At 38.4% G+C, this 25,711-nt stretch overlaps 1 protein-coding gene across 9 annotated transcripts in view; it reads left to right on the plus strand.

Annotated features, from left to right (window-relative positions):
• The window catches only part of DMD (dystrophin), a 1,095,710-nt gene that overhangs the window by 318,807 nt on the left and 751,192 nt on the right, over positions 1-25,711 (plus strand). For all 9 annotated transcript variants that reach the window (XM_037376983.1, XM_037376984.1, XM_037376980.1 and 6 more), the window contains 4 exons: positions 7,360-7,461; positions 7,568-7,675; positions 19,541-19,720; positions 25,513-25,688. In XM_037376983.1, the coding sequence (XP_037232880.1) occupies positions 7,360-7,461; positions 7,568-7,675; positions 19,541-19,720; positions 25,513-25,688 (566 nt within the window). The remainder of the gene's footprint in view (positions 1-7,359; positions 7,462-7,567; positions 7,676-19,540; positions 19,721-25,512; positions 25,689-25,711) is intronic.

The raw sequence follows: 25,711 nt of genomic DNA on the forward strand, positions 1-25,711 counted from the left end.
TGAATGCAGGGAGCTTTTTTTCTCTAATTATACCCAGTAGACAATAGGTCCTTTAACGACTCTTGCAGGCTAGTGCAAATTAGGGCCCTCCTCAGGCTTCAGGGGTTGGGGTCTGTGCTGGAAAAAGATCTGTGTCATATGTGTCAAAGCCTTCTTGATAGCTTTTTCCCCTGCTGAGGGACAGGAGTATAATTTACACTGTCTATTATATATTCATATTATTCAGGGTACTATGCTTTGATTGAAGATTATTTATGGGTAGTTTTTGTAAAAATACATCAAAATAAGTGAGGAATGTTAACGAATAGTCTGTTTCACTTGGAAGGAACCTACAAGGATCATCTAGGCCAACTCCCTGACCACTTCAGGGCTGACCAAAAGCTAAAGCATATTATTAAGGGCATTTTCCAAATGTCTCAAACACTGACAGGCTTGAGATGTCAACCACCTCTCTAGGAAGCCTGTTCCAGTGTTTGGCCACCTCTCAGTAAAGAAAGGCTTCTTAACGTCCAGTCTAAACTTCCCCTGATGCAGCTTTGAACCATCCCCACACGTCTGGGTGCTGAATCCCAGGGAGAAGAGATCAGCACCTCCCTCTCCACTTCCCCTCCTCAAGAAGCTGTAGCAAGCAATGAAGTTACCCCCCAGCTACTTTCCTCCAAACTAGAGAAGCCCAAAGCCTTTAGCTGCTCCTCCTAGGACTTGCTTTCCAGCCCTTTCACCATCTTTCTTGCCCTTCTCTGGAAACGTTTGAGAACCTTGACATCCTTCTTAAATTGTGGGGTCCAGAACTGCACACAACACTCAAAGTGGGGCCACACCAATGCTGAATGCAACGGGGTAATCGCTTCTTTTGACCAACTAGTTGATTTACCACAGGATGTGGTTTGCCCTCTTGGCTGCCAGGGCACACTGCTGACTCGTGTTGAGCCTGCTGTTGACCAGCACCCCCTGATCCCTTTCTGTAGGGTGACTTTCCAGCCACTCTGCTCCCAATTTATACTTGTGCCTGGTATTACTCTGTCCCAGGTGCAGAGTCCAGCGTTTATACTTGTTAATTGCATCCTGTTAATCATTGCTTAATGCTCCAATCTACCTAGATCCTTCTGCAAGGCCTCCTGTCCCTCAAGAGAGTCAACAGCACCTCCCAGTTTGATATCATCAGTAAACTTACTAACAGTGCATTCAGCTCCTGCATCCAGATTGTTGATAAATATATTGAACAGAATTGGCCATAGAGTTGAACCCTGAGGAACACTGCTGGTGAGTGGACCACTCACTACAACCCTTTGAGTTCTTCCTTTCAGCCAGTGCACCGTCAACCCATTCATCCCGCAGTTGGACAACTTGTCCAGAAGGATGCTGTGAGGGACAGTAACAAAAGCCTTACTGAAATCTAGAAAAACTACATCCACCACTCCCCTTCATCCACTCAGCTGGTGACCTTGCCATAGAACGATATCCAATTAGTGAAACAGAACCTTCCCTTTGTGAATCCACATTGACTGCGCCTGATGATTGTGTTGCTCTTTAAATGCCTTCCAGCAGTACCTGGTATAATTTTCTACATAATTGTTCCAGGAACTGAGGTTAGACTAACAGGTCTGTAGTTCTCTGGGTCTTCCCTCACACCCTCGTTGTAGATTGGAATAACATTGGCAAGCTTTCAGTCAGCAGACACACACACACACACACACGGCCTCCCAAGACATTTAGTAGATGATTGAGAGGGGTCCTACTGTAATATCCACTAGCTCCTTCAGTATCTGGGATTAATCCCATCACGTCCCATGGATTTGTGAACATTCAGCTGATACAGCTGGTCCCTTGCGATTTCACTGTTGGCAAATGGGAAGTCACCGGTCCCATACTTATGGTCCTCTGACTCAGGGGACCAGGCAGCCTACGGTCTGTCAGTATTATTAAAGTCTGAGACAAAAAAATGCATTGAGTGACTACTTTTTCTTCATGTCTGTTAGTCAGATGACCATCTTCAGCAAGTATTGGTCCAATGTTTTCTTTAGATCTCCTCTTAATATATTTTAAAAAGCCCTTCTTGTGGTCTGACACAAAACTGGCCAGTTTCAGCTCTAACTGAACTTTGGTCTTTTGTATCTTCTCCCAGCAAAAATGAATGACAACTCTGTACTCTTCCAGCGAGGCCTGACCTTGCTTGCAGAGATTATACAGTGTCTCCTTCCTCCTGAGCTCCACAAGGAGTTCCCTGTTCAGCCAAGGTGGTCTGCCCTGCTTGCTTGACTTACAAGACAATGGAATTGCCTGCTCCTGTGCTTCTAAAAGGTGGTTCTTAAAAACTAACCAGCACTCATGAACTCTTAAGCTCTTAAAAGCAGATTCCCAGCTTACTTTACTAAATAGCTCCCTGAATAGTTTGAAGTTTGCTCTCCTGAAGTCCGGGGTAGCAACTCTGCTGTCCTCTTATATCATTACCCTGCAAATTTTAAACTCAATGAGTTCATGATCACTGTGGCCAAGACAGCCACCTACCATCACACCCCCCATGAGTCCTTCTCCATTCACAAACAGCAAGTCTAAGAGGATGTCTGTTCTAGTTGGCTCACTGAGTACTTGTGACAAGAAGTTACCTCCTACAAACTTTTACATGCAGATTTCTCTGAAAATTCCAGATATGGCTGTAAAAAATAGGCATTTCAAGGGAGCAGGAAGGTTTTTTACTTTTTAGTCTGGATTCAGTTAGTTTCTCTGGAGATGTGTTTTCCCAGGTGTTGGGAACAAAACCCTGGGTTCAGCCTGAGTTTCCAGAAGTCACACAGGCTGTTTACAGAATCAAATACTATTTGATGTGAATAAGGAGGTAAAGCTGATCACCATATGATTTAGTAGTCAATATCAATTTTATAAATAGTCAGCTCTGACGTGGTATTTCTGACTTGAAACTTTGTGTCCTAAATCTGTTCAACCAAACAGTGTGTCTTGGTGTCATGGCTGTTATGATCTCTCATGAGAAATAACAGGTTTAAAGCAGGGTATAGTATCAACCCTTTTATCACTGCAGATACTTAGTTGTTTCACTTGTTTAATTAAAATTAAATGTTTTGTCAAACTGTTCAGTCAAAACAAAAGATAGGTTTTGTGGCTTTTTGAAATCATTTGCTGAAAATAGTATTTTGTATTGACTCAGCAAAATTTTTTTTAGTATGCAAATTTCTTGGAGTAAATGCAGAGCCAGATATCTAATCTTCTACTCTTGAGTTTCTGGTGTGTTCTATATGAGCAAACAAAAAAAATTTCAAGGTGTATCATAGCGATAAAGGCAAGCTGATGAAGACGTTACTACAGACGTTGACAGCAAACTGTATTTCTTTATGAGGGTTGTTAAGAAAAGTCAGCTGCTTGAATGTGAGATATTTAAAAATTACTCAGGTATGAGGATTTTTATATAATACTTTTAGCAATGAAAGATTTATTGTTTTATAAAACATTAAAACAATGCAATATAATAGAAGCGTGATATAAAAAGCATACATATACAGATAGGGAACTGAGTTTGAGGCTTACTCTATGGTTAACGTAACTTAAACTTAAGCAATTGAATACAATATGCTGACTCATATGGAGGAACTAAGAAACTGAGGACAAACTTGACAATACACCTTTGTTAGTGCTTGTTGCTGTTGCTATCATACACGTCAAGGAAAATGATGGTTGTATACCAATGACCAGGACATTCATTATGTGTGATTACTTGATTTATGGGCCAGTATGTGTGGTATGTATTCATATGGAACTGCATTGAATCACAGTTAGGGGTAGAAAAGGAGCCATATAAGTGTAGATTTAATGATCCTAGACTGAGTCTATAGCTCAAACCAGGTTGAACTTTGTAGATACCCCTATTTCATGATCTAATATGGTGCTGTATTGTATAGGGCTAATTAATTTAATTTGCTTCATATTCTAATGGAGAATATTTAGATTGTTGTCCTGAAAAGAGTTTAGAAAAAGAAATCTTCATATTCTTTAGCTAGTGTTTTGGAAGTGCTTTAAAAGACAAGGAAAAAATATAAATAATTTAAATATGATTTTTCAGTTAAATATGACTGTAAAGTTTATTTCAAATATATTATCCATCCCATGTAATTATTTAATAAAATATTAATAAAATAGTAATAAGTAGTTTGTTATTTGTTTGTGTAGATTAGTGTATATTTCCACCAACTCCAAGCTTTCCTCTACAACCAGGCACGTGTATATATATATGCAATATATATCTTCATTAAATAAGTCCCTTTGCAAGGTGTGGATGTAAGAGCTTGCATAATTCATGGTATTGCACACTTTAAGAATGAAATTTTCTTCAAAAAGCATAGTCTATGGAAGTCCATTCATTTCTTTTTAGAGATTCTGCTTAAAATAAATGTTTTTCATGTTAAAGACTTTGTATTTGGCTTGTGTGAGAATTCAAAATTTCTGGCAGGTGCAAACTATTGGTTAGATTTGTGCAGTGTAATTTATTCTGATCTACACGTGCATTACCAATGGAGAGACAGCTGGTCATGACAAGACTTTTCTAAAAACATTAATCTAAATCAGAAGTGCCAAAACCTTTGCTGCTTAACTTCGAGATGATTTATGAATCCCTCAGTAAAAACTGTAGTGTATTTTTAAAATGCATTGCTTAATTAGTATCCATAGACTTCAGTGTAAATCAGGCATCAAAACAACCGATTGTGATTCATCGCACAATTTGTATGTATAAAATTTTAGAAACTTAGAGATTTTTCTCCTCTGATAGCGGGAAGAAAAAGCATATAGGGAAAATGAAGTACATAGTCTTCGATCTTATTAAAGAATAACAAGAAGTTATTTCTTATGACTTCATTTAATCATGTGCAGTGTTTTTGAGTAGTTAATAAAAATTACCCCGACTTGTGGGAACTGTTAGGAAAGACAGTCTCAGGTCAGGATTCAGGTTAGAAGCATCTGAGCTATAAGGAAGGATATGCTTATTATTTTTTAACAAGTAATTAGCAAGCAGAGTAGTCAAGGTAAAAAAAAAAAAAAAAAGTGTTCAATTAAACATAAAAACCTGAACGACTGCTAGATACTGCAGATCTGCTAGGTTGTCTTCTGGGCTTTGAGAAAAGGGAGGGTGAGGTGGTGAGACTGTGTTGAGCTAAACTGGAAATGTAATGGCTTCAGGACAAATGAAATTAAGAATAATGCATTGTTTTGTTATATAAAGATCTTTGGGTTTTAAAATCAATGAAATTAGTAAAAATATAATTTTTGCAGAAAAGGTGTTACTGAGTACACATTACAGTATACATAGTATTCAGCCTGTGAGGCTCATAAATATTATTTATGAAATCATGATTTTTTTCATAAAAGGAAAAAATATTTTTTTTAAAAATAGAAAATTTGAATTAGCTGGCTGTGAATAGTTTTCTGCACTGTTCTGTGTCATACAATTTGACAACTTTTATTTAATGGTGAGTGGGTAAAATGAATGGATAAAATATGTTGTGATCTGTTATATGCTAAGGGCATAAAAGTTTCACCAGCAAGTATTTGTTTCTGTTAATATTGACATATGCTTTCTGAAATATTCACATTCAAAACTTTTTTTGTGTTTGCTTGAATTGATGATCTTTGATCACATTATGTTTTACGGCAAGCAAACACTAACACCAAATGTAATTTTTATATATATATTAAAAAAAAAAATCACATTCTTAGATTTGCAAAATTTCCTAATTTTCCTCTAGATCTAAATAGGAAAAGGAAGCAAATACTCACTATATAATTCCATATATATACCAAAAGCATGATCCTGATATTAAGCTCAGAAAAGGCAAACAGAACAATTTCCTCAAAACCTACTTGGCATTTATGCAGTAGGTGAGTGAAAAGAAATACTTCTCTGTATTGCTGTGTAACATATTTGACATATTTAAAAAATAGCATTATTATGCTAGCTGAAAAGAGAGAGTTCTAATTTTTCTGAAATGAACCAATACCTAATATGGTCTATCTCAATGTCATGACAGCTACCTGTTTAGTCTTTAAGTTTAGTTATGGTTTTAGTATTTACTAAATAACAAACACGGTATCTGCTGACTTTTTATTTTGACATAAAATTAGTAAAGCCACAAATTCAAATGGCATCCTGAAATTTTACCTTTCATATTCTAGGCAGTGCAAAATAAAATCCTTTCATTTCTGATAGAAAAAAAACAATTCAAATTTTAATCCTTCGTTTTTAAAAATCCACCATTTGGATGCTGCAATTTTGCTAAAAATAAATTATAATCTCTATGGAAAATATCTAAATATAAAAAAAAAATAGATCATATAATATCTCAAGTTATAAGGGACCCTTAAGAATCATTGATTGAATAAATAAATATGAAAGAAGGAAGAAGCTATTTTTCCTTTTTTCAAGACATGCTTTTGAAGAAGATAAAAAATAAGAGTAAAGTAGTATAAAATGTCTTTCAGATTTTATAAGTTGTTTTTTTTTTAATTTGGGAGCGGTTGAATTATTTGTATGTGATACTCAGGGGTAATTAAGTCAATGGAAATCATTGTAATAAAGGCTTTATAGCATGTCACACCATCACTACAGTATTAAGTCTCATCCTCTGTCTTAGGCATTTTTCAATAAAAGCTAGTAGGAAATTCAGAGAAGGTAGTAGTGCTTTTTTTCAGCTAAAATAAGGGAGAGAGAAGGTAGTAGTGTTTTGTGTGATTTTAAAACATTTATGGTTGCATAAGCTACAAATGTCTGGGAAACCTCAGTGGGATTGATTTTTGCTGGTGTGTTAGCTTATAAGGTGGTGGGTTTTTTTTTTTCCACTGCAACATGTTAAAAGAGGTAAAAACTTAGATCAACTGCACTGATATTACAACCTAAAAACCAGACACTTTTTTGCCTTCATCACATCTTTGAGTCACCATAATCACATTTCAACTAGTTATGTTTTGGGCATTAGAAAGTTTTTAAACTGAGGTGTTTTGGTGGGTTTTTTTTGTTTGTTTGTTTTTTTTAAGAGCATAGTACCAGAGACTTAATAGAAAACTGTTTGTAGATTAGTATTAAAATTCTCTGGGGTTGCCTGCATTGCTTTTCCTATTCTCTCCATGTTGATTTTATTTCAAATGGTGATAAGTTCCATTGCATCATGACATGCAACATATTTTAAGGGCTTCAGACTGTAAAAAGTGAATTAGGAAAGTGTTTTCCAAAAAAATTTGTAATGCCATAGGAAAATCGGACTTATTAAAAAAAAAAAAAAAGAAAGAAAAAAAAAAGAAAAAAAAAAGAAAAGGAAAAAAGGAAACAAATGCAAACCTGTATTGTGTGTTTCTTTCTAGCGCTTTGGAAATCGGTGGGCAGCCATCTGCAGGTGGACAGAAGACCGATGGGTCCTTCTGCAGGATATTCTTCGTAAATGGCAGCACTTTGCAGAAGAGCAGGTGAATAGTTTTTGCAGTTATAAATTGGAATGTTCTTTAAAAAAATTTATGCTAAGAAAGGCCTGACTGAAGACTTTTCATTGTGTTCTCTCCTGTTCTCTTTCAGTGCCTTTTTGATGCATGGCTTACTGAGAAAGAGGATGCTGTGAGCAAAATTCATTCTACTGGCTTTAAAGATCAAAATGAAATGCTGACCAGTCTACGCAAATTAGCTGTATGTATTTTTCATTCTATTTCATATTAAACTTTCTTATTCATGAGTCTGAGTGCATGTGGTTTTATCCTACTCTCAGACAATATAGTTTAACAGAACAGCTATTTCATACTTTGGGAATGGATGTTGTCTCACACGGATGGAATAGGTTGGTCATGGCCTTGCTGATAAAGGAATGAATAGGTACAGAAGTTTTCCTTGGTTGTCTCTTCAGTCAAAACTTTATGAACTGTAATAGCATTTGGGTGTCTTAAAAATATCTATAATATTATACTGAAAGTTTATTTGTTGATACTATTGCTGTATATATATATTGTGTGTGAGTGATTATATATGTACCAAGATGTGTGCATATGGGTAAGTACTTATCATACAGCAAAACCTGCTATACATTTCTTGACCTTGAAAAAGCTACAGACTTGAAAGCTGTGAAATGCTGACATTAATGTTGCTTTACAACTATACCTCAACTGTATTCAGGAATCTAGTTACATACATAAAATGCACCCTTTTCAGCTTATCCTCTACCTCACTCTTTAGAAAATACTGTACTATACTTTGTCTTCACGGAAGGAATGTAGGTCTGACTGGCCCAGAAAGATACTGTGCCTGTATAGGGCAAAATTTGTAACAGCCTAGACTTGCAAATGATTTTATAGCATTAGGACCTTTATAAAGAACATAGTATAGTATGTGCCATTTTTGTATGTAACAATAACTAAAGGAAACACTCATGTACATGCTTTTGTTAAAATAGGTAAATTATTGTTGCTGTAAATAGGAACTTAACTGGCCATCTTCTGTTTAAACAGATGTATTATTATTTGGTTTCTCACGTGATGGGGGGGGAAGTGTCCTCAGCGTATTTAAAAATGTGGCTTTACAGTTTACGTAATAGGATTTTTAGGCATGAATGATTCTCAATTTATTATTAACTATTTGGATATATAGTGGGCTCAAGCTTAGATTTTTAAAAATTATTTTAGAATTTGTGCCCTTCTCATCCCTCTGTATTAAAAGTATTAACATTTGGGCTTTTGGTCTATAAAAATACCATGATGTTTCTGAAGCTTAAGATAACTGTCATGTGTTTAAAACTGTGTTTTACCCTCACATATACAAATGTATAATTTGTTTGTTTGTTTTAATTAAAATTCTTACAGCTTGATTGTTTAATTCATAACTAACTTGTACATGGTCCACAATTAGTGGTAAATGACCCTGTTGATTCATAGACTGACTAAAAAAGTAAAATTAGTTCATTTTTTTTTTTTTTTTCCCAAAATTTGAGGCCCACAATTACGATTGTTAATGTAATCTTAAAACATCATAATTATTATTCTACCACGCTTGGTTGGTTGGTTTTCCCCCTTCCCTCCTTTTTCCTTCTGTAACTCTTTAGGGGCTAATAAGAACATTTATTTAGAAGTAAAGGCTTGGGCATTGATTAAAGATTACTTAGGATTAAGTCAGCTTCTTTGTAAAGGAAGGGAACTCTTCATGTTGTCTCAGTGTATATGCTTCCTAGAAATTCTAGTAATCTAAGATGTAAACAATCTTGAAGTTGACTTCAAGCCAGGCTTTTATTGATGCATAATGAATTAGAGGAAACTCAAGATGCTTTGGAGTACCTTCATGAAGAAAAAAATATGGCAAGAAAATCAGATTTATTCAATAAATTAGTACTTGTGGATTCTGGCTAGTTGATGGAAGAAGTAAGAACTGTGGGTTGAAATGTATTACAAATTGTGAAGTAGCAGGATATTAATGGTTTACAAGTGTTAAGGGTAAGACCAGTTTGGGTACCTTTCAGAATTTCTTGGAAATATAATTTTAAGAAGGAAATACTTTTAAAAGTAGTATTTTCATAAATTTGATTCATGAAATAAATATACACTCTCATGAAATTCCTTATGTTGCCAGTTTAAATTGTTAAGCATTACTGTCATAAAAGCATTTCAGTGTTTCATGGAACTGAACGAACACTAGAGTAAATAAAGTGATTCTTCCATCCTCCTGAACTGCAACAAGAATCATGTCATCTTTGACAGAATAGGTGGGGTTTATTAGCAGCAACTTATTCTTTTCTGCATATGAGTAACTTGGATGTTTTTAGAAACAGCTGATAATATCACAGTAGTTCAGATATTTAAATCTTGATGGTATGCTGGAGAAACACTGTCTCTTTAGTCTCTTTAATTTGTAGCAGAAAATTTTTTCTACTGGAATTCCTCTACCAGATTTTAGACCTAGTAGGAATCATCTCCAAATTCCCGTGAGCATATATTTTTACCTTCACACAATGCCAATGTCAGGAGTTTCATGGATGAGAATTTACTATTTTAGTCTTGCCTGAAACATGGGGAATTTGTATTAATACATCACCCACATGAAAATTCTTGTCAGAGAATATATTTTTTGCTTTCTTGGACTGGCTTTTAGACATAGAGAAAAATGGGATCATGGTATCCTGACTCTGACATGCAAATCAGGCCTGTCTTTTGGTATATGTTATTTTGGACATAGATTTGTGTTTGGATGTAGTAAAGGAGAAGCTGTCATGAAAAATCACCTTTATAATTAGGCCACCTTGTTCCAGAATTGTAAAGATGAGTCTGTGAAGCAATAAACATATATTCTTTTACTGATAAAAAAAAATAAAATAATATGATAGCTTGGTCCCTCAGTTATCTAACAGTTTCCAGCAGGAAATTACAGTTTTAGTTTCTCCTGTTAGATGGTAAGAATGCTAGGTTTGATATCATGATATGGCATAAAAGCTTACAGCCTATTTTTCCTGTCTCTCTTATATGCACAATTTGGCAAGATTAAGGTCATATTCTTTAGCCAGATTTCAGTCTCTTAAGCATGAAGGATATTTCTGAAAGTATTTTATTAAACCATTTAGCATTACGATTGCTCTTTTCAAATTCTGCAGCCCTCCGACAAGGTCCTAAGCCTTCTGAAGTGCCTGAAGTGATGTAGGTCTGTTGAGACGTTCACAGTGTGAAAAAAATGTTGACTCTACATTACATTAATATGGCATTACATAGTAACACATTGAAGGTAAAAATAAGAAAAAGCAGCTGGTACTTTTTATGCATATTTGCAGGTCAGGATACTTCTGAAGAAATCGGGATTTAACTACTGCTTGCTGATGCAGTAATAAATCAGTGTCTTCTCCACAGTAATTTTATCTCATGTTTCTCAAGTGCAAGGAAATACACTGTTAATTTTAGTTAAGACAGGATTTTTGATAGTAAGCACTACTACTGCTTAAAAGTAAGATTTCATTTACCCACATTTGTTAAACTGGTAGTCAGTATGCATACATTTTCAGACAGTAGTAACAATTTTGAGTAAGCAGAAAGATTGAGATTGTTCCTGAACCAAAATCTCCATACATGGATTCCAGTTTTAGGATTGCTGGAAGATTTTTGCAGCCCAAATTCTGATTATTTCACTTAATATAAACAAGCAGGTGTTTCCCCAAAATTTTATCCTTTCTAATTATTTGACTGCACGCTCACCATTATTAATAAATGTTAGTTTTCTGTAGATTCTTTCTCATGTATGATTCTCCCAAACTGGGAGAAGGAGGCAAGTTAAAACATTTTAAATAAAAGTATAAATTACACTTTGGTTTTCTGTTTGGTGTCAGAATACTCTAATGCATGGAGGTTGAGGTACACTTTGGGAAGTGGAAGAAAAAATTTCTTTAAATCCATCTAACAAAAGAGAGATTTGGGGGTCCCAAACATTATTGTACTGTGGGTAGGTTAGCCTTGGCTGGCTGTGAGGTGACACTCTCTCACTCCCCGTCCTCAGCATGACAGGGGCAGAAAATGAGGTGAAAAGCTCGTTGGTCAACATTAGGGCAGGGAGATCACTCACCGGTTACTGTCACAGGCAAAACGGACTCTCTGTGAAGGAGATTAATTTTATTTATTGCCAACCAATTCAGAGTAGGGTGATGAGAAATAAGAACAACCTTAAAACACCTTCCACCCATACCTCCCTTCTGCCCAGGCTCAACTCACACCCAACCTCTCTCACTTCTCTCCCTGAGTGGTGGGGGCAATGGGGTTGCAGCCAGTTCATCACGTTGCCTTTGCTGAAATTGCCTGTTCACACTGTTTCCCTGCTCCATGTGGTGTCTCAGCCATGGGAGACAGTCCTTCATGAACTGTGGCAATGTGCATCCTTCCCACAAGCTGCAGTTCTCAAATTGCTCCAGCGTGGGTCCTTTCCATGGGGTGCAGTCCTCAAGAGCAGACTGCTGCAGCCTGAGTCCCCATGGGGCCACAGGTCCTGCCAGGAGCCTGCTCCAGCACAGGCTGTCCACAGGATCATAAGCCTCCTTCAGGCACGTCCACCTGCTCCAGTGTGGGGGCCCTCCATGGGCTGCAGAGGGACACCCTGCATCACCATGGTCTTCTACCATGGGCTGTAGGGGAATCTCTGCTCCAGCTCCTGGATGACCTCCCCCCTCTCCTCCTCTGACCTGTGTCTGCAGGGCTGTTTTCACATTTTTCTCACTCCTCTCTCTTACAGCTGCTGTGCAGTGTTTTTTACCCTTTCCTAATGATATCACAGAGGCACCACCAGCCGCTGATGGGCTCAGCTTTAGCCAGCAGTGGGTCTGTTTTGGAGCTGTCTGGAACTGGTTCTGGACATGTCTGGAACATGAGAATTGTGTCTTCTGGTGTTTTCTCACAGAAGTTCACCCTTGCAGCCCCTCGGCTGCTAAAATCTTGCCTGTAAACCTGGTACAGATGCTCTCCCTCTTTCTCTCGGCTTTAGTGGTCACATTTTAATTGTTATTGGAATGAACAGGTAAAACACATTGTTGGTCAGTGTAGCAATCCATCCAGTTCTAACGTTGTGTTAAAACTGATATCAAGTCAATTAGATTTCTTCTTAAATTATCAACCCATAATATGTATTCATAAGAGTTTTTGTTCAGCGTTTTGTTTCTTGTAAGAAAGCTTTGTGTTTTAGGAATCTCAAATGACATGTTTCAGAGGTTGCATTCAGTATTTGTATGTGAAAATTTATCTCCTTTGTCATTAACTTTCTTCTGTATTTGCATAGTCTAAAGGTCTGAAAAACTGTTTAGGCTTTACTACTTTGTGCATATATTAATAGACTTCATTGTTTTTTTCCCTTATGTTGATGAGTAGCTCTTCTAGTTCTAAAAAGATTTCCTTAAAACACTTTACTTTTTTCTTTTTTTTCCACCCACCATTTATTCACTGTCACTATAATTGTCTGAATTCTTACACAAGGCAAAAGGTGACATAGAGCATGGACTAAGCAGGAGGATGTGGTGCACTGAGAATGTAGAACACAAATGGACAAACTGAGGGGAAATTTTACTGTCATTTACGGCACAGGCTTGATAGGTTGTTTTCATGTCCTGTGCCTAAGTTTTGCAGTGTGTAAAATGAAGGTGATGGTATTCCTCTTCTTCATAAAAAATATTGAGACCTACTCAAAGTTATACAAGATCTAGATCTATATATTTGTAGTAAATATTCCATTGATATAGAGTTAAATCTTCTCTTCCTTCCCGTAATGCAAATTTCTTTACTTATTAGAAGAGATAAATTAGAAATTAGAGTATCTTTTACTGGAATAAATCTCTTTACAGCTGAACAATTACCTTAGAGCAATGTGGCTGATTAGAATGAAACAATTACCAAAGAGAGCTTTTGGTGATGTTTAAGGAAGAGGAAAAAATCAATAATTAAAAACTTGAAAACAAATAAGCAACTAATAGAACATTACCAACAAATAAGGAAACCACTGTGTAATGTTCAAATATTGGAGTTTACAGTAAGTACTTGACAGAAGTTATGGCTGAGTTATTTGATAATTAATTTTATAAAGAGGACAGTATCATTTAGCCCCTTGCAGATTGGTGAATTACATATTTTGGTGTTCATTTATATTTTAGGTCTATTCTTGTACCGTAAAAAATCAAAACTAGAGCATATTTCTGGTTACTGTAACACATTGACGTGTTTTCAGTAAGGAAATGTGAAAACAGCATCCCTCAGAATATTTTTACAGGTTAACTGTAGCTATCACAAAACCATACTAGGTAGTAGTGAGCATACAGTAGGACCTTTGACATAGAAAGTTTTAGCATCCTCTTTCTTGTGCTTCACTTACTGATTGAGCTCCATGTATGTGGGATTGATGCTGAACTCATTTGTGTTTCATACAGTTCTTTTCAGCTGAGGATGTTGGGAATAGAACACTTTTGTTCAGAATTCCCTAATCATGTTTTATAGGGTACCATTTCTTCTTATTTCAGTCAGTGTATGTTGTGGCTTTCACATGAGCTATTTCTGACACTGTAGGCAGGGAAAAAAAAAAGTCAAATATAACAAGCCTTGAGATTTTAAAATGACAAATAGTTTTATACCTAGTCTGTTCCCTCTTTTAGATCTGCTACTATGCAAACAGATTCTTAAATATAAAGTGTGTTAGCGGGTCTTTCTTAGGGACATGTAAATTTAAATGTTTATATTAACTGCAGCCAACATTGATAATTATGTTTCAAACCACATCTGAACAGAAAAAGAACTGATTACAAAGGCTGATTCTTTCTTTTACTGAGCTGTATTTCAGATGACGATTTCGGATTATACAGCTACAGGAAAGTATACTAAATTATGTTGTCTGAATATTTGTCTAATTATAACTTTCATGCCTTGGGGATTAGATTGCAATCCTCAACTGCACTGAGAATTCAAAATTTGGCTATGCTTAGACAGAGGGTGTAGAGAATCATAGAATCATTTAAGTTGGAAAAGACCTTTAAGGTAGTAAATTCCAACCCTTAACCCCGAACTGTCAAGTTCACTACTAATCCGTGTTGCTAAGTGCCACATTTATGTGTTTTTTAAACAGTTCCAGGGATGGAGATTCCACCACCTCCCTAGGCAGGCTGTTCCAATGTTTTACCACCCTTTCAGTGAAGTTTTTTTTCCTAATATCCAATCTAAACCTCCCCTGGTGTAACTTAAGGCCATTTCCTCTTGTCCTGTTGCTATTTAGAAGGGAGAAGAGACCAATCCCCACCTGCCTACAACCTCTTTTCAGGTAGTTGCAGACAACAATAAGATCCCCCCCTGAGCCTTCTTTTCTCCAAACTAAACAACTCCAGTTCCCTCAGCTGCTCCTCTTAGGAATTGTGCTCTAGACCTTTCACCACCTTCAATGTCCTCTGGACATGCTCTCCCACCTCTACATCTCTTCTGAAGTGAGGAGCCCAAAACTGAACACAGCATTTGAGATATGGCCTAACCAGAGCTGAGCACAGGGGTCAAACATTTCCATTGTCCTGCTGGCCACACTATATATTTCAGTTGGAAGCCAGGATGCTGTTGACTTTCTTGGCCAGCTGGGCACACCGCTGGCTGATATTCAGGTGGCAGTCAGTCAGCATCCCCAGGTCATTTTCTGCTGGGCAGCTTTCCAGCCACTCATCCCCAAACCTGTAGCGTTGCATGGAGTGGTTGTGAACCAAGTGTGGGACCCAGCACGTCTCCTTGTTCAACCTCTTACAGTCGCCCTCAGCCCATTGGTCCGTCCTGTCCGCATCCCTCTGTAGAGTCTTCCTACTCTCAAGCAGATGGACACTGCCCCCAACTTGGTGTTGTCTGCAAACTTACCAAGGGTGAACTCAATCCCCCCATCCAGATAGTCAGTAAAGGTATTAAACAGGACTGGCCCCAATACTGAGCCCTAGGAAACACCACATGTGACCAGCCACCAGCTTGATGTAACTCCATTTACTGCTATTCTCTGGGCTTGGCCATCCAGCCAGCTTTTAACCCAGTGCAGAGTACACCCATCCAAGCCATAAGCAGCCACTTTCTCCAGGAGCATGCTGTGGGAGATACTGCCAAAGGCTTTACTAAGGTCCAGGTAGAAAATATCCACAACCTTTCCCTCATCCACTAGGTGGGTCACTTTCTCATAGAAGGAGATGAGGTTTGTCAAGTAGGACCTGCCTTTCCTAAAACCCTGCTGGATGAGCCTGTTCCCCTGGCTGTCCTTGCATGTGCCACATGATGGCACTCAGGATGACCTGCTCCATAGCCTTCCCCAGCACCGAGGTCAGGCTGACAGGCCTGTAGTTCCCCAGATCCTCCTTCAAGCCCTTCTTGTAGATGGGCATCACATTGGCTAACCTCCAGTCAACTGGGACCTCCCCAGTTAGCCAGGACTGTTGGTAAATGATGGTGAGTGTCTTGGTGAGCTTTTCTGCCAGCTCCCTCAGTACCCTTGGGTGGATCCCATAGACTTGTGCACAACTCAATGGAGCATCATGTCACTGACTGTTTCCTCCTGGACTGTGTGGACTTTATTCTGCTCCTTGTCCCCGTCTTCCAGGTCAGGGGGGTGAGTACCCAGAGGGAACAACTGCTCTTACTATTAAAGACTAATGCAAAAAGGGCATTAAGCAGCTCAGCCTTTGTGGCAATGCTCCCCATCGCATCCAATAAAGGACGGAGACTATCCTTCGCCTTCCTTTCGTTTATAACACACTTGTATAAACATGTTTTGTTATCTTTTACAGCAGCAGCCAGCCTGAGTTGTAGCTGGGCTTTCACCTCATTAATCTTCTCCCTGCATAACCTTGCAACATCCTTGTAGTCCTCCAGAGCTGCCTGCCTCTTCCAGAGGCGGCAAACTCTCCTTTTTTCTCCGAGTTCCAGCCAAAGCTCTCTGTTCAGCCAGGCCAGTTTTCTCCCGCAATGGCTTGTCTTTTGGCACATGGCGACAGCCTGCTCCTGCTACCTTCCTGAGGAATGTCCAGCCTTCCTGGACACCTTGTTCCTTCAAAGCTATCTCCCAAGGGACTCTGTCAACTAGACTCTTAAACAGGCTGAAGTTGGCCCTTCAGAAGTCCAAGGTTCTGCTGACCCCCCCTCCTTACTTCTCTGAGATTCAAAAACTCTTATCACCTCATGATTGCTATGCCAAAGACATCCTCCAGCCTTCACAGCACCCACCACTCCTTCCCTCTTTGTAAACAGCAGGTCCAGCGGGGCATCTCCCCTGGCTGTCTCACTGACTAGCTGTGTCAGGAAGTTATCTTCCACACACTCCTGGAACTCGTGGACTGTTTCCCCTCTGCTGTGCTGCATTTCCAGCAGACATCTGGTAGGCTTAATTCCCCCATGAGGTCAAGGACTAGCGATCTTGAGACTTCTCCCAGCTGCTTGTAGAATGTTTCATCTGCCTCTTCCTCCTAGTTGGATGGTCTGTAACACACTCCCACCAGAATATCGGCTCTTTTGGCCTTCCCCCTGGTTCTTATCCATAAACACTCAACCCTACTGTTCGCCACCATGCAGCTCTAGGCAGTCGAAAAACTCCCTGTACACAGAGCTACCCCGCCACCTGTCTTTCCACCTATCCCTTCTGAAGTTTGTAGCTATCCATTGCAGCACTCCAGTCATGTGAGTTATCCCATGCTTCCACGGTGGTGACTATATCATGGTCTTCCTGCAGCAGAATGGCTTTCATCTCCTCCTGGTTGTTGCCCCTTCTCCAGGCATTGACATAAATGCATTTCAGTTGTGCTATCGGTCTTGCCTCCAACCCTGGCATGCCACCCCCAGGCTCATCTCTCAACAAGCTTGGTTTTATTCCCTTCCCCCTTTGAATCAAGTTTAAAGCTCTGTTGGTGAGCCCTGCTAACTCCTAACCTAGGATACTGTTTCCCCTTTGATACAAGTGAATCCCATCTGCTGCCAGCAGGCCTGCTGCCATGTAAACTCACTGATGATCAAACCCCCTGAAATTTAGCCATTGACACCGTGACTGGAGCCAGGTATTGATGTGTGTGGTCTTCTGATTACATGGCCCATCTTTCCCTGCAACTGGCAGGATACAGGAAAGCACTACTTGTTCTCCTGATCCCTCAACCAGTAACCCCAAGGCTCTGAGGTCTCTCTCGGTCGCCCTTATATTTCCTCTCATTTAAACTTCATCATTGCCCACTTGGAAGGCCAGTAATGGGCAGTGATCTGAGCAAGAAACCAGACAAGGGAATTTTCTAGCAACGTCCCTTACCCAGGCCCCAGGGAGGCAGCAGGCTTCCCTATGGGTTGGGTCTGGTCAGTATATTGGGCCCTCCATTCCTCTCAAAGTGGAGTTGCCGATGACAACCACCTTTCTTTTCTTCCTAGCAGAACTGGTCTTGATGTGTGGGGCTGATGAACTCTCCCCAGGCAACTCCTCCAGCCTGGATGGACTTTCATCCACATCATCATTTTCCTGGCTTTTAGGTTCCAGAGCTGCATACATATTGTATAGGGGTGCATGGGAAAGTGAAGTAGGCTGGGGGATGATTCGCCTGCTGCCCCAAGCAGAGACCTGTTTCCATTCCTCCCTGTCATTTAGGTACTGTCCATCTGCTTCTGGAAAGTAGGCAGGGGAGCCTCTGTTTCTTGTCATGTGTCCATCCAGTGCATTTGTCTCAGTGATGGTAGAGAGTGTCTCCACCAGTCTCTCTCCCTCTCACACTCCCTGACAACTCCTTAAGCTTTCTTCTTCTTCTTTCAGCTCTGCCACCAGGCTGAGCAGACCATCCACCTGGTTGCACCTCACACCACTGTTATCTCTGCTGCCCTCCTGCAGCAGGACAGGCTCAGACATCCCCTGCAGCCTGTCACCTGGACAGCTGCATGTTAACATAGGAGGTCCATCCAGGTTGCCACATGCCTTCTGGTGCTGGCTTTTGGCCAAGTGGAAACCATGGCTAGATTTCTTCTGGGGGAATGCTTGAGGAAATTCTGGGAAATTAATGCTTAAGATGTGAAAATCAGTGGAGTAAACCAGTAGAGGCATTAAAAAATAAACCCAGGTGAAAACTGGACCTATGGATGACTACTGGATCTCTAAAGAGTCTAATTCATATTTTCATGTATAGATCTTGGGAGTTTCAAGATCCCTTGGCAGTTTACTGCAGTAGAGATGTGAAGACTGATGATTTCTCCTTTTCTGTTAGCATCCATGAGTTCAAGCTGTAAGGCAGCTTGCTGAGTCCAGAGGTCGTACACAGGTGTCTCCAGGCTCCCAGCTGCAGGGCCCTTCCCTTGGCACAGTCAGTAAAGCTCTTGGAGTTTCAAAGGATTCCCTGTTCCGTGGGAAGCTACTGCCATATAACCAGAGCCTGCTGGGATCCAAAGAAGATGAGAAATATATGATTTTTCAGTACTGCCAAAACCAAACTCATTTTCTTTGAGGTTTTTTTTTTTTGTTTGGTTTGGTTTTGGTTTGGTTTTTGGTTTTTTTTGTTTGTTTGGGGTTTTTTGTTTGTTTTTTTTTTTTTTATCCTTGTTTGTGGACAAATATTTTTCTAGAAAATATTTTCCCCATGAGATTTACCATTAAATGTATGACAAAGTACAAAAAAGCTTTAAAGATATGTTGTTTGAAATGTTGATATAGTTGTTAATATTAGTGCCTTTTTAAGGTTATTAATGTCACACAGCTGTTAGCTTTTTGATTTATGTCGCCACCTGAGGCATTCTGTGATGTCTAGAGTTGCTCCACCTGTCATGTTATATTGCTTTGTGAAGTGCAATGTGTCCATTCCCCTATGTCAGCTCTGCCAGCAGTTTTTACAGTGACAGCAGAATGGAAGTATAGGAGTTTGTACGAAATAGCCTTACCCATTTTAGGTTCTTTATGATGCTCTCGTAAGGATTTTTCTTCTAAGTTTGTTGGTTTGGGGTTCATTTTTCGGTGGTGTCCCCCCTCCCATTCCCCACCCCACCCCCCCCACGCCCCCGTCATATAAATTACTGTTCTTCCAGCTGTTACTTCTTTTAACAGATCCTAAAAGGAGATCTAGAAATGAAAAAGCAAATGATGGGTAAGCTGAAGTCACTCAGCCAAGACCTCCTGATAGCTGTGAAAAATAAAGCAGTGGCTCAAAAGCTGGAAAGCCGTCTTGAAAATTTTGCCCAGCGCTGGGATAGCCTTGTGCAGAAGGTGGAGAGCAATTCTAAACAGGTTTGTTAAAACCATAATTTTGTCAGTTGGTGACGGTCAAATTCTTTCCCAGTTAAATGCTTGAAGTAGTTTTGGTGCTGTTTGGTTGGGTTTTTTTTTGTTGTTGTTTTATTGTTTTATTTTTTTCCCCTGCATGATTGCTTGAGATATATTTAATTTTTAGGACAGCATAATGCAACTGTAATATAACTTTCCAGATTTTGATTTATCTCCTTGGGTTTAGCTCTCTCTTTATAGTGTTGATTACTTTCTTGGGTTGTTAACTATGTTTTCAGGGATGATACAATCCATACTAAAAATACTCTTCCCAGTTAATTTATTTTTAACCTATATTATTAAGTCACTTCAAATGCACTGTTTTTATGGCTGTCTGTGGAATAGCACTTAGCCTGAAATTAGTGTGAGAACTGTTTACTAAAGAAAAAATATTTTTATAACTTTTAAACAGTGAAAGTTTATGATAGATTAATGTTTTACCTCTGATTATGTTATGCTAATGTACAGGTTAAAAAGAAAGGCCATAAAAAGAGACTTTTCTTGGGGAAAAAAAAGAAATCAATCCATACTATAGCCAAAATCCCAGTGAAAAAAAAAGGATATAATCTATTGCTATTTTTCTTAGCTCCTTCACGTTAACTGTAATACATTAAAAAAAGAATTTTAGGTTTTAAAGTTTCACGTTTTTTAAACCAGATAACAAAAATCAGTCCTCTGGTGTAGTATTCAAACCCATATACATTTATTTTTCCTAGCCATTTTTCAGCATCTCTTACTGGATTAAAACCCAAATCAGGTCACATTTTTTCACTCCATTATGTCATGGGTATTGAGGAGGTTTTGTGCTATTATTGTATGACTGGTAAAATGGACATGAAGACTTTTTACTGATAACACAAGGCAGAATTTTACTGCATGCACCTGTCCTGTTCATAGGAGGGCCTCTCACAGTTCTGGTCAGTTCGATTCAATTCCCTTGACCATGCTGCACTTTTCTTTTTTTTTTTTTTTTTTTGCTATATACTAATGCTTCTACGAACTTATGTCTGGGTAAATAAATGAAAACTGCTATGCTTCCTGTAATGATCTGAATACCTCTCAATAACCATGCTTCCAATCATACCTTAACCTTTTGGTTTGCTTTGAGATACTGTGTCTTGTGTATCTGAAGTTGGAAAAATCAGTTTGGGAGAACAAAAGAGAAGAAAATGGTGAAAGGGTACAAATTCACTTAGTAACAGGAGGCAAAACCAGTTTGTGCTACATGGCATTTATAACACTTGAAAGTTTGGTTTAACTCTTGTTTATTTGCTTTAGGAGACCTGTTGTTTCAATGCAGAGGAAAATTCAGAGGTGCAGTTTGAATGTGGGATGGCCTCATGGGGTCACATGATTTGAAGTTGTTAAGTCATTTCAAGAGATATTTAGGTTGTTGATTGGTCCTAAAAGCAGATACTAGTTTTAGATTACAGAAGAGAAAGTCTCCTTGTGAAGTGAGCAGTCCTGAGGCTGTACAACCATACATCATAGAGCAGCACTGGTGGGATAGCTCTGGATTCCCAAAACAGTGTAACTGTCTTATAACAGCATGCATCAGTTGATAAGTTTTCCTCCAAGAGGAAGCTACTTTGCTTGCCACAGAGTTGGTATGCTGTAGTGGGCTTACTGCTTCACGTCCTGGAGACATTTCACGTTCAGTGCTAAATGAAGGACTAATTCCTAAGGCACTGTTACACGGTTTAGATATGTCCTCTCTGAAATATTGATACTATTTGCCATGTGTTTCTGTCTAGGCAGGGCAGATAATGTTAGTAGGGTTTATACATTTATTCATTACAGCGCTCATTTACACATTTAGACTGCAAGAATAAAATGCCTCTAAAAGATGTAATTATTCTCTCTAATCATGGACTGGGGAGGAGGGGAATTGGACGAAGGGGAAAAATACAACAATTTTCACTAAAATCTATCTGAAAATGTACACTTTATTCATCAAACAGATACTGTCTTCAAAGTAAACTTTATTCCATTCATTAATAATTCTCAAAGTACCTTCATAATTACATATTTGTAGGTAGTTATTTCCCCTCCTTCTCTTACTAAAGTGTCACTAAATAAATAACTTGTTAGCAAAATACGAAATTAAATGGAAGAGACACCCTCATCCTCAGTTCAAAGCTGATTCTCCAACTAGGCATAGGAAGCAGTTATACTTCCCAAAGGAAAAGTCCAGAAAGTAGAATGTGAGCCTTCCCACATTTAGCTGAATTCATTGCTGCAATTCATTGCTGGTGAATTTAAAGCATCTAATCAGAACTCATGGCTGAAACTTCTGCAACAAAGGAGTGGACAACAAGGGTGAGAGAGAGAGATACCTCTAAAAAGCAGTTTGTCCTCATCATGAAAATGTCAACTTTCCTTCATTGACCACACAGTGGAATCAAGGACAAGGACAACTTGCTTAGACTAGATGCATAGCTTTTAGAAACTCTAAACTCAACTTTGGTGATTTCATTATGCTTCACTAAGTTTACTGAAAACCTTCCCAAACTAAAGAAAACACCATTCTTCATCTGAACTTCCCCACTCACATACATACACTTCATCAAAGAACAGATGACAGCTCCAAAAGTGAGTGTTAAGGAAAATTATGAGTTTATCATGACGGAGGGCACTTCCAAAGGCAGTAATAAATGATGGCATTAAAAGTAGGCTGCTGCATAAAAGAGAAATAAGATGACATAAAACTACTGAAGTGCTATACACACACTGTACATACCTTTGCCTGTAGAGGATGAAAAGGAAGATTTAAATTTGTCCACTCTGAAAGAGATGAGTTTTAACATGTTTCTAAGATGAGCTTGCTGATGTGAAACTGCACTTTAAAGGCTTGCCTAGCATTGTATTTTGAAAGCCTTTTAATGTACAGCCTTGTGAGTCACCTTAGCACTTTCCATACGATTTTCTAGTGGGTTAAAGGCCTAGTCTGCATTGCCCCTTCTCAGATTCACATTTGCTTGTCACGAACTGAGAAGGATGGGGAAACTATACTGTCATTATTTGGATCCTCTTTGAATAATACATGAAACAAGGCAGTGATTAGATTTAAGAGGTGGGTTCCTTGTTGTTTGGGGTTTTTTTTGGCCGTGGAAAGCTAACAAAAGCTACTTACTGTTTTGTACTTCCTTTTATTTTTAAGGATCGTCCTTTACCCACTAAAGTGTGTGCACGCTTTTAAATGTGAACCGACTTCATCTTGTGGAGTTACATTGCAGTGTAATCTTCAGTACTTTTACCCAGTCTCTAATTAGAATGATTATGAACTTAAAATTCACATCTCAATTCTCCTTTTGAAGTATATAGCATTTAACCTCCACTCCTATTGATTAAGCATTAAAAATACATCTTTACTGTTTTGACATGTAAATCATTACCCCCTACAGCATCGTGACTTGACTACTCTGAGCATATGGTAATTACATGGCCTACTTTTGAGGCACTGCTCCCAATCACCAGCTGAAACTGTTACCCCTGTGTAATTGGTAGTATGCTGCAGATGATTCCCACAGAGCCCTAGCTGTGGTTTATTGTTTTACATTTCTTCACTGTAAACTGTACCCTGGTATTGACTGGCAAATGGAAACATGACAGGATATGACCTCAGGTGTCAGAAACATCATCCTATCATTGTTTTTTTGGATAAAACCAAGTGTAGTAAGAATTTTGTGAGAAAAGGAGAGGGAGACTGTACCCGAAAGTGCATACAAGGAGGAAGCAATTATTTGGAGTGTTCTTACCTACAGAATCAATTCAGTGAAAGATGACATCAGGTGTTATTCTCAAATTTTATAGAACCCTAGACATAAGAAGCTATAATTTGCTTTTCCTTTCTGCCTCTGCAATTAATTAAAAAAATCTACATTTTTATTAAAACTATATGGAAATGTTTACTTAATATTGACATGATTTCTGTAGATGAAAATATCAAAGGCAATATATCTTGTTGAGGGAACTAGAACAAAAGTAGTAATACATAATATTGTAGTGATTAATAAGTCAGCTGGGTGGTTTGGTTTTTTGTGGGTTTTTTTTTTTTTTTCTAAAGGATTTATGTAGTTCATACATTAGCTAATTCCCTGCAGTTCACAAGCAGCTTACTCCAACTGACATAATTAATCCAGAGGGAAAAAAAAATCTTCTGAATCATAATTTTGTAGTCTTCTGAGTAGTCTATATTCTGCTCTAAAGCCTTAGCAGCTGGTTATTTCTAGAGGGTGAAGCACAGCATTGAGCTGACAGCTCTAAGTAAGAAAGACTGCCAAAATTACATTGGTGACAGACTTCCCTAATCATCACTTCCATTGGCAGACTGGACAAAGAATGGGAAGATGATTTTGTTTAAAAGACTGTGTGGAAGATTTGGCAATGTTGGCAGGAAGCCATGGGGTTTTTTTTCAGGTTTTTGTTAGGTTTACTGATGTTGCCTGCTGAGAATCTGGTTGCTAACAGTATCCACCTTTCCTTGTCACTCTATTTTTTGCCATGTAAGAAAACATGGGAAAGATGTTAATTACCTGGTATGCCTCTTCTTTATTGTTTCTAGAAAACTGATGTCTCAGTAACTAAAGTAACTAACTAAAGTTTTCTTACTGAGTTTCTGATGCAAGCACTAATAGATAATGTATATACATGTATATAGTATCATGGAATTTTTGATACTGGCTTTCATGTAATTGAATTGGAAAGTCTTCCTAATTTTTGCACATTGACAATAAGCACAGAAGCAGGGCTTTTCTGGTGCACAGCTTTTCCTGCTCCTGGTATAACTTCTTCCTTTTATTTTCCATTTCACTGCCCCTAAACTGTGAGGTGGTCATTGGAGCTATAACTAGAGCATTTTGACAAATGAGCCATCATCTGACAAGCAAAAAAGAAGTGACCCATTTCTCATGAGTTAAAGGACTTAAGAACAGCTGCCCACATTTAAGTGGATAGTTTCTAGTTGGTGTTGTACGGAAACAAATATGAACAGGCAGTACATGTACAACCAGTATCTTTCAAAAAAAAATATGAGCAGAAAATATTTCTCATCGTTACCCTTTTTTGTGCAGCTGAATTGTATGAAGGGGTTTTTTTTTCAGATTACCAAGCAAAGTTAAATGCATTAGATTGATAGTGTTTACAGTGTTACATATTATGTGTATTAGTATCTGGTATGACCTCTTAACACTATTTTTTTATTATGGAATAAAACGGATCTAAATTAATTTGCCTTCCAGTGCATGTTTTCTAATTTAAGATTTCCTGACAGAAAGCTAACTGCCCTTTTATGCAAGAAGGTTATGATGAATTATATTCTAGTTTGAAAATTGTTTTAAATGGTAAAAATGATAATTGGTAATTTAGTGCCATTACTGTGCCTTTATCAATTCTCAATAAATTTTCATAATGGAGGCAGAGTAACATATAGCAATAGTAACATTTTATATATTTGCTATCGTTAAATTCCCTCATAAAATTGACCATTCATTCCTTTCCTTCATTCAGCGTGACTTACAGGGAGCCATAAGTTAAATCTGTTTAGGATCCTTTCTGATTTTGATATTGACTTCTGCAGATACCTTATTCACACAGCATGAGTCAGATAATTTGGTTTGAGTTGTGGATAGTGTTATTTTTTTCTGAAGATCAGCCTATGATCAGGTGGGAGCAGTTTCTCATTTTCTATTGCTACACCAAACAGCCTTTACTGAAGTCTTTCAGACAAGTGACCTCTGTTTTTATACTTCTCACAGATTTCGCAGGCCGTCACTACCACTCAGACATCACTAACACAGACAACTGTAATGGAAACTGTAACTATGGTGACCACAAGAGAACAAATCCTGGTTAAGCATGCTAAAGAGGAACTCCCACCACCTCCACCACACAAAAAAAGGCAACTCCTTGTGGATTCGGAAATTAGGAAGAGGTGAGAATCATTAAGAGACAGAA

Source organism: Falco rusticolus, chromosome 2 (genome assembly GCF_015220075.1).
Source record: "Falco rusticolus isolate bFalRus1 chromosome 2, bFalRus1.pri, whole genome shotgun sequence".
Taxonomy (NCBI): Eukaryota; Metazoa; Chordata; class Aves; order Falconiformes; family Falconidae; genus Falco; species Falco rusticolus.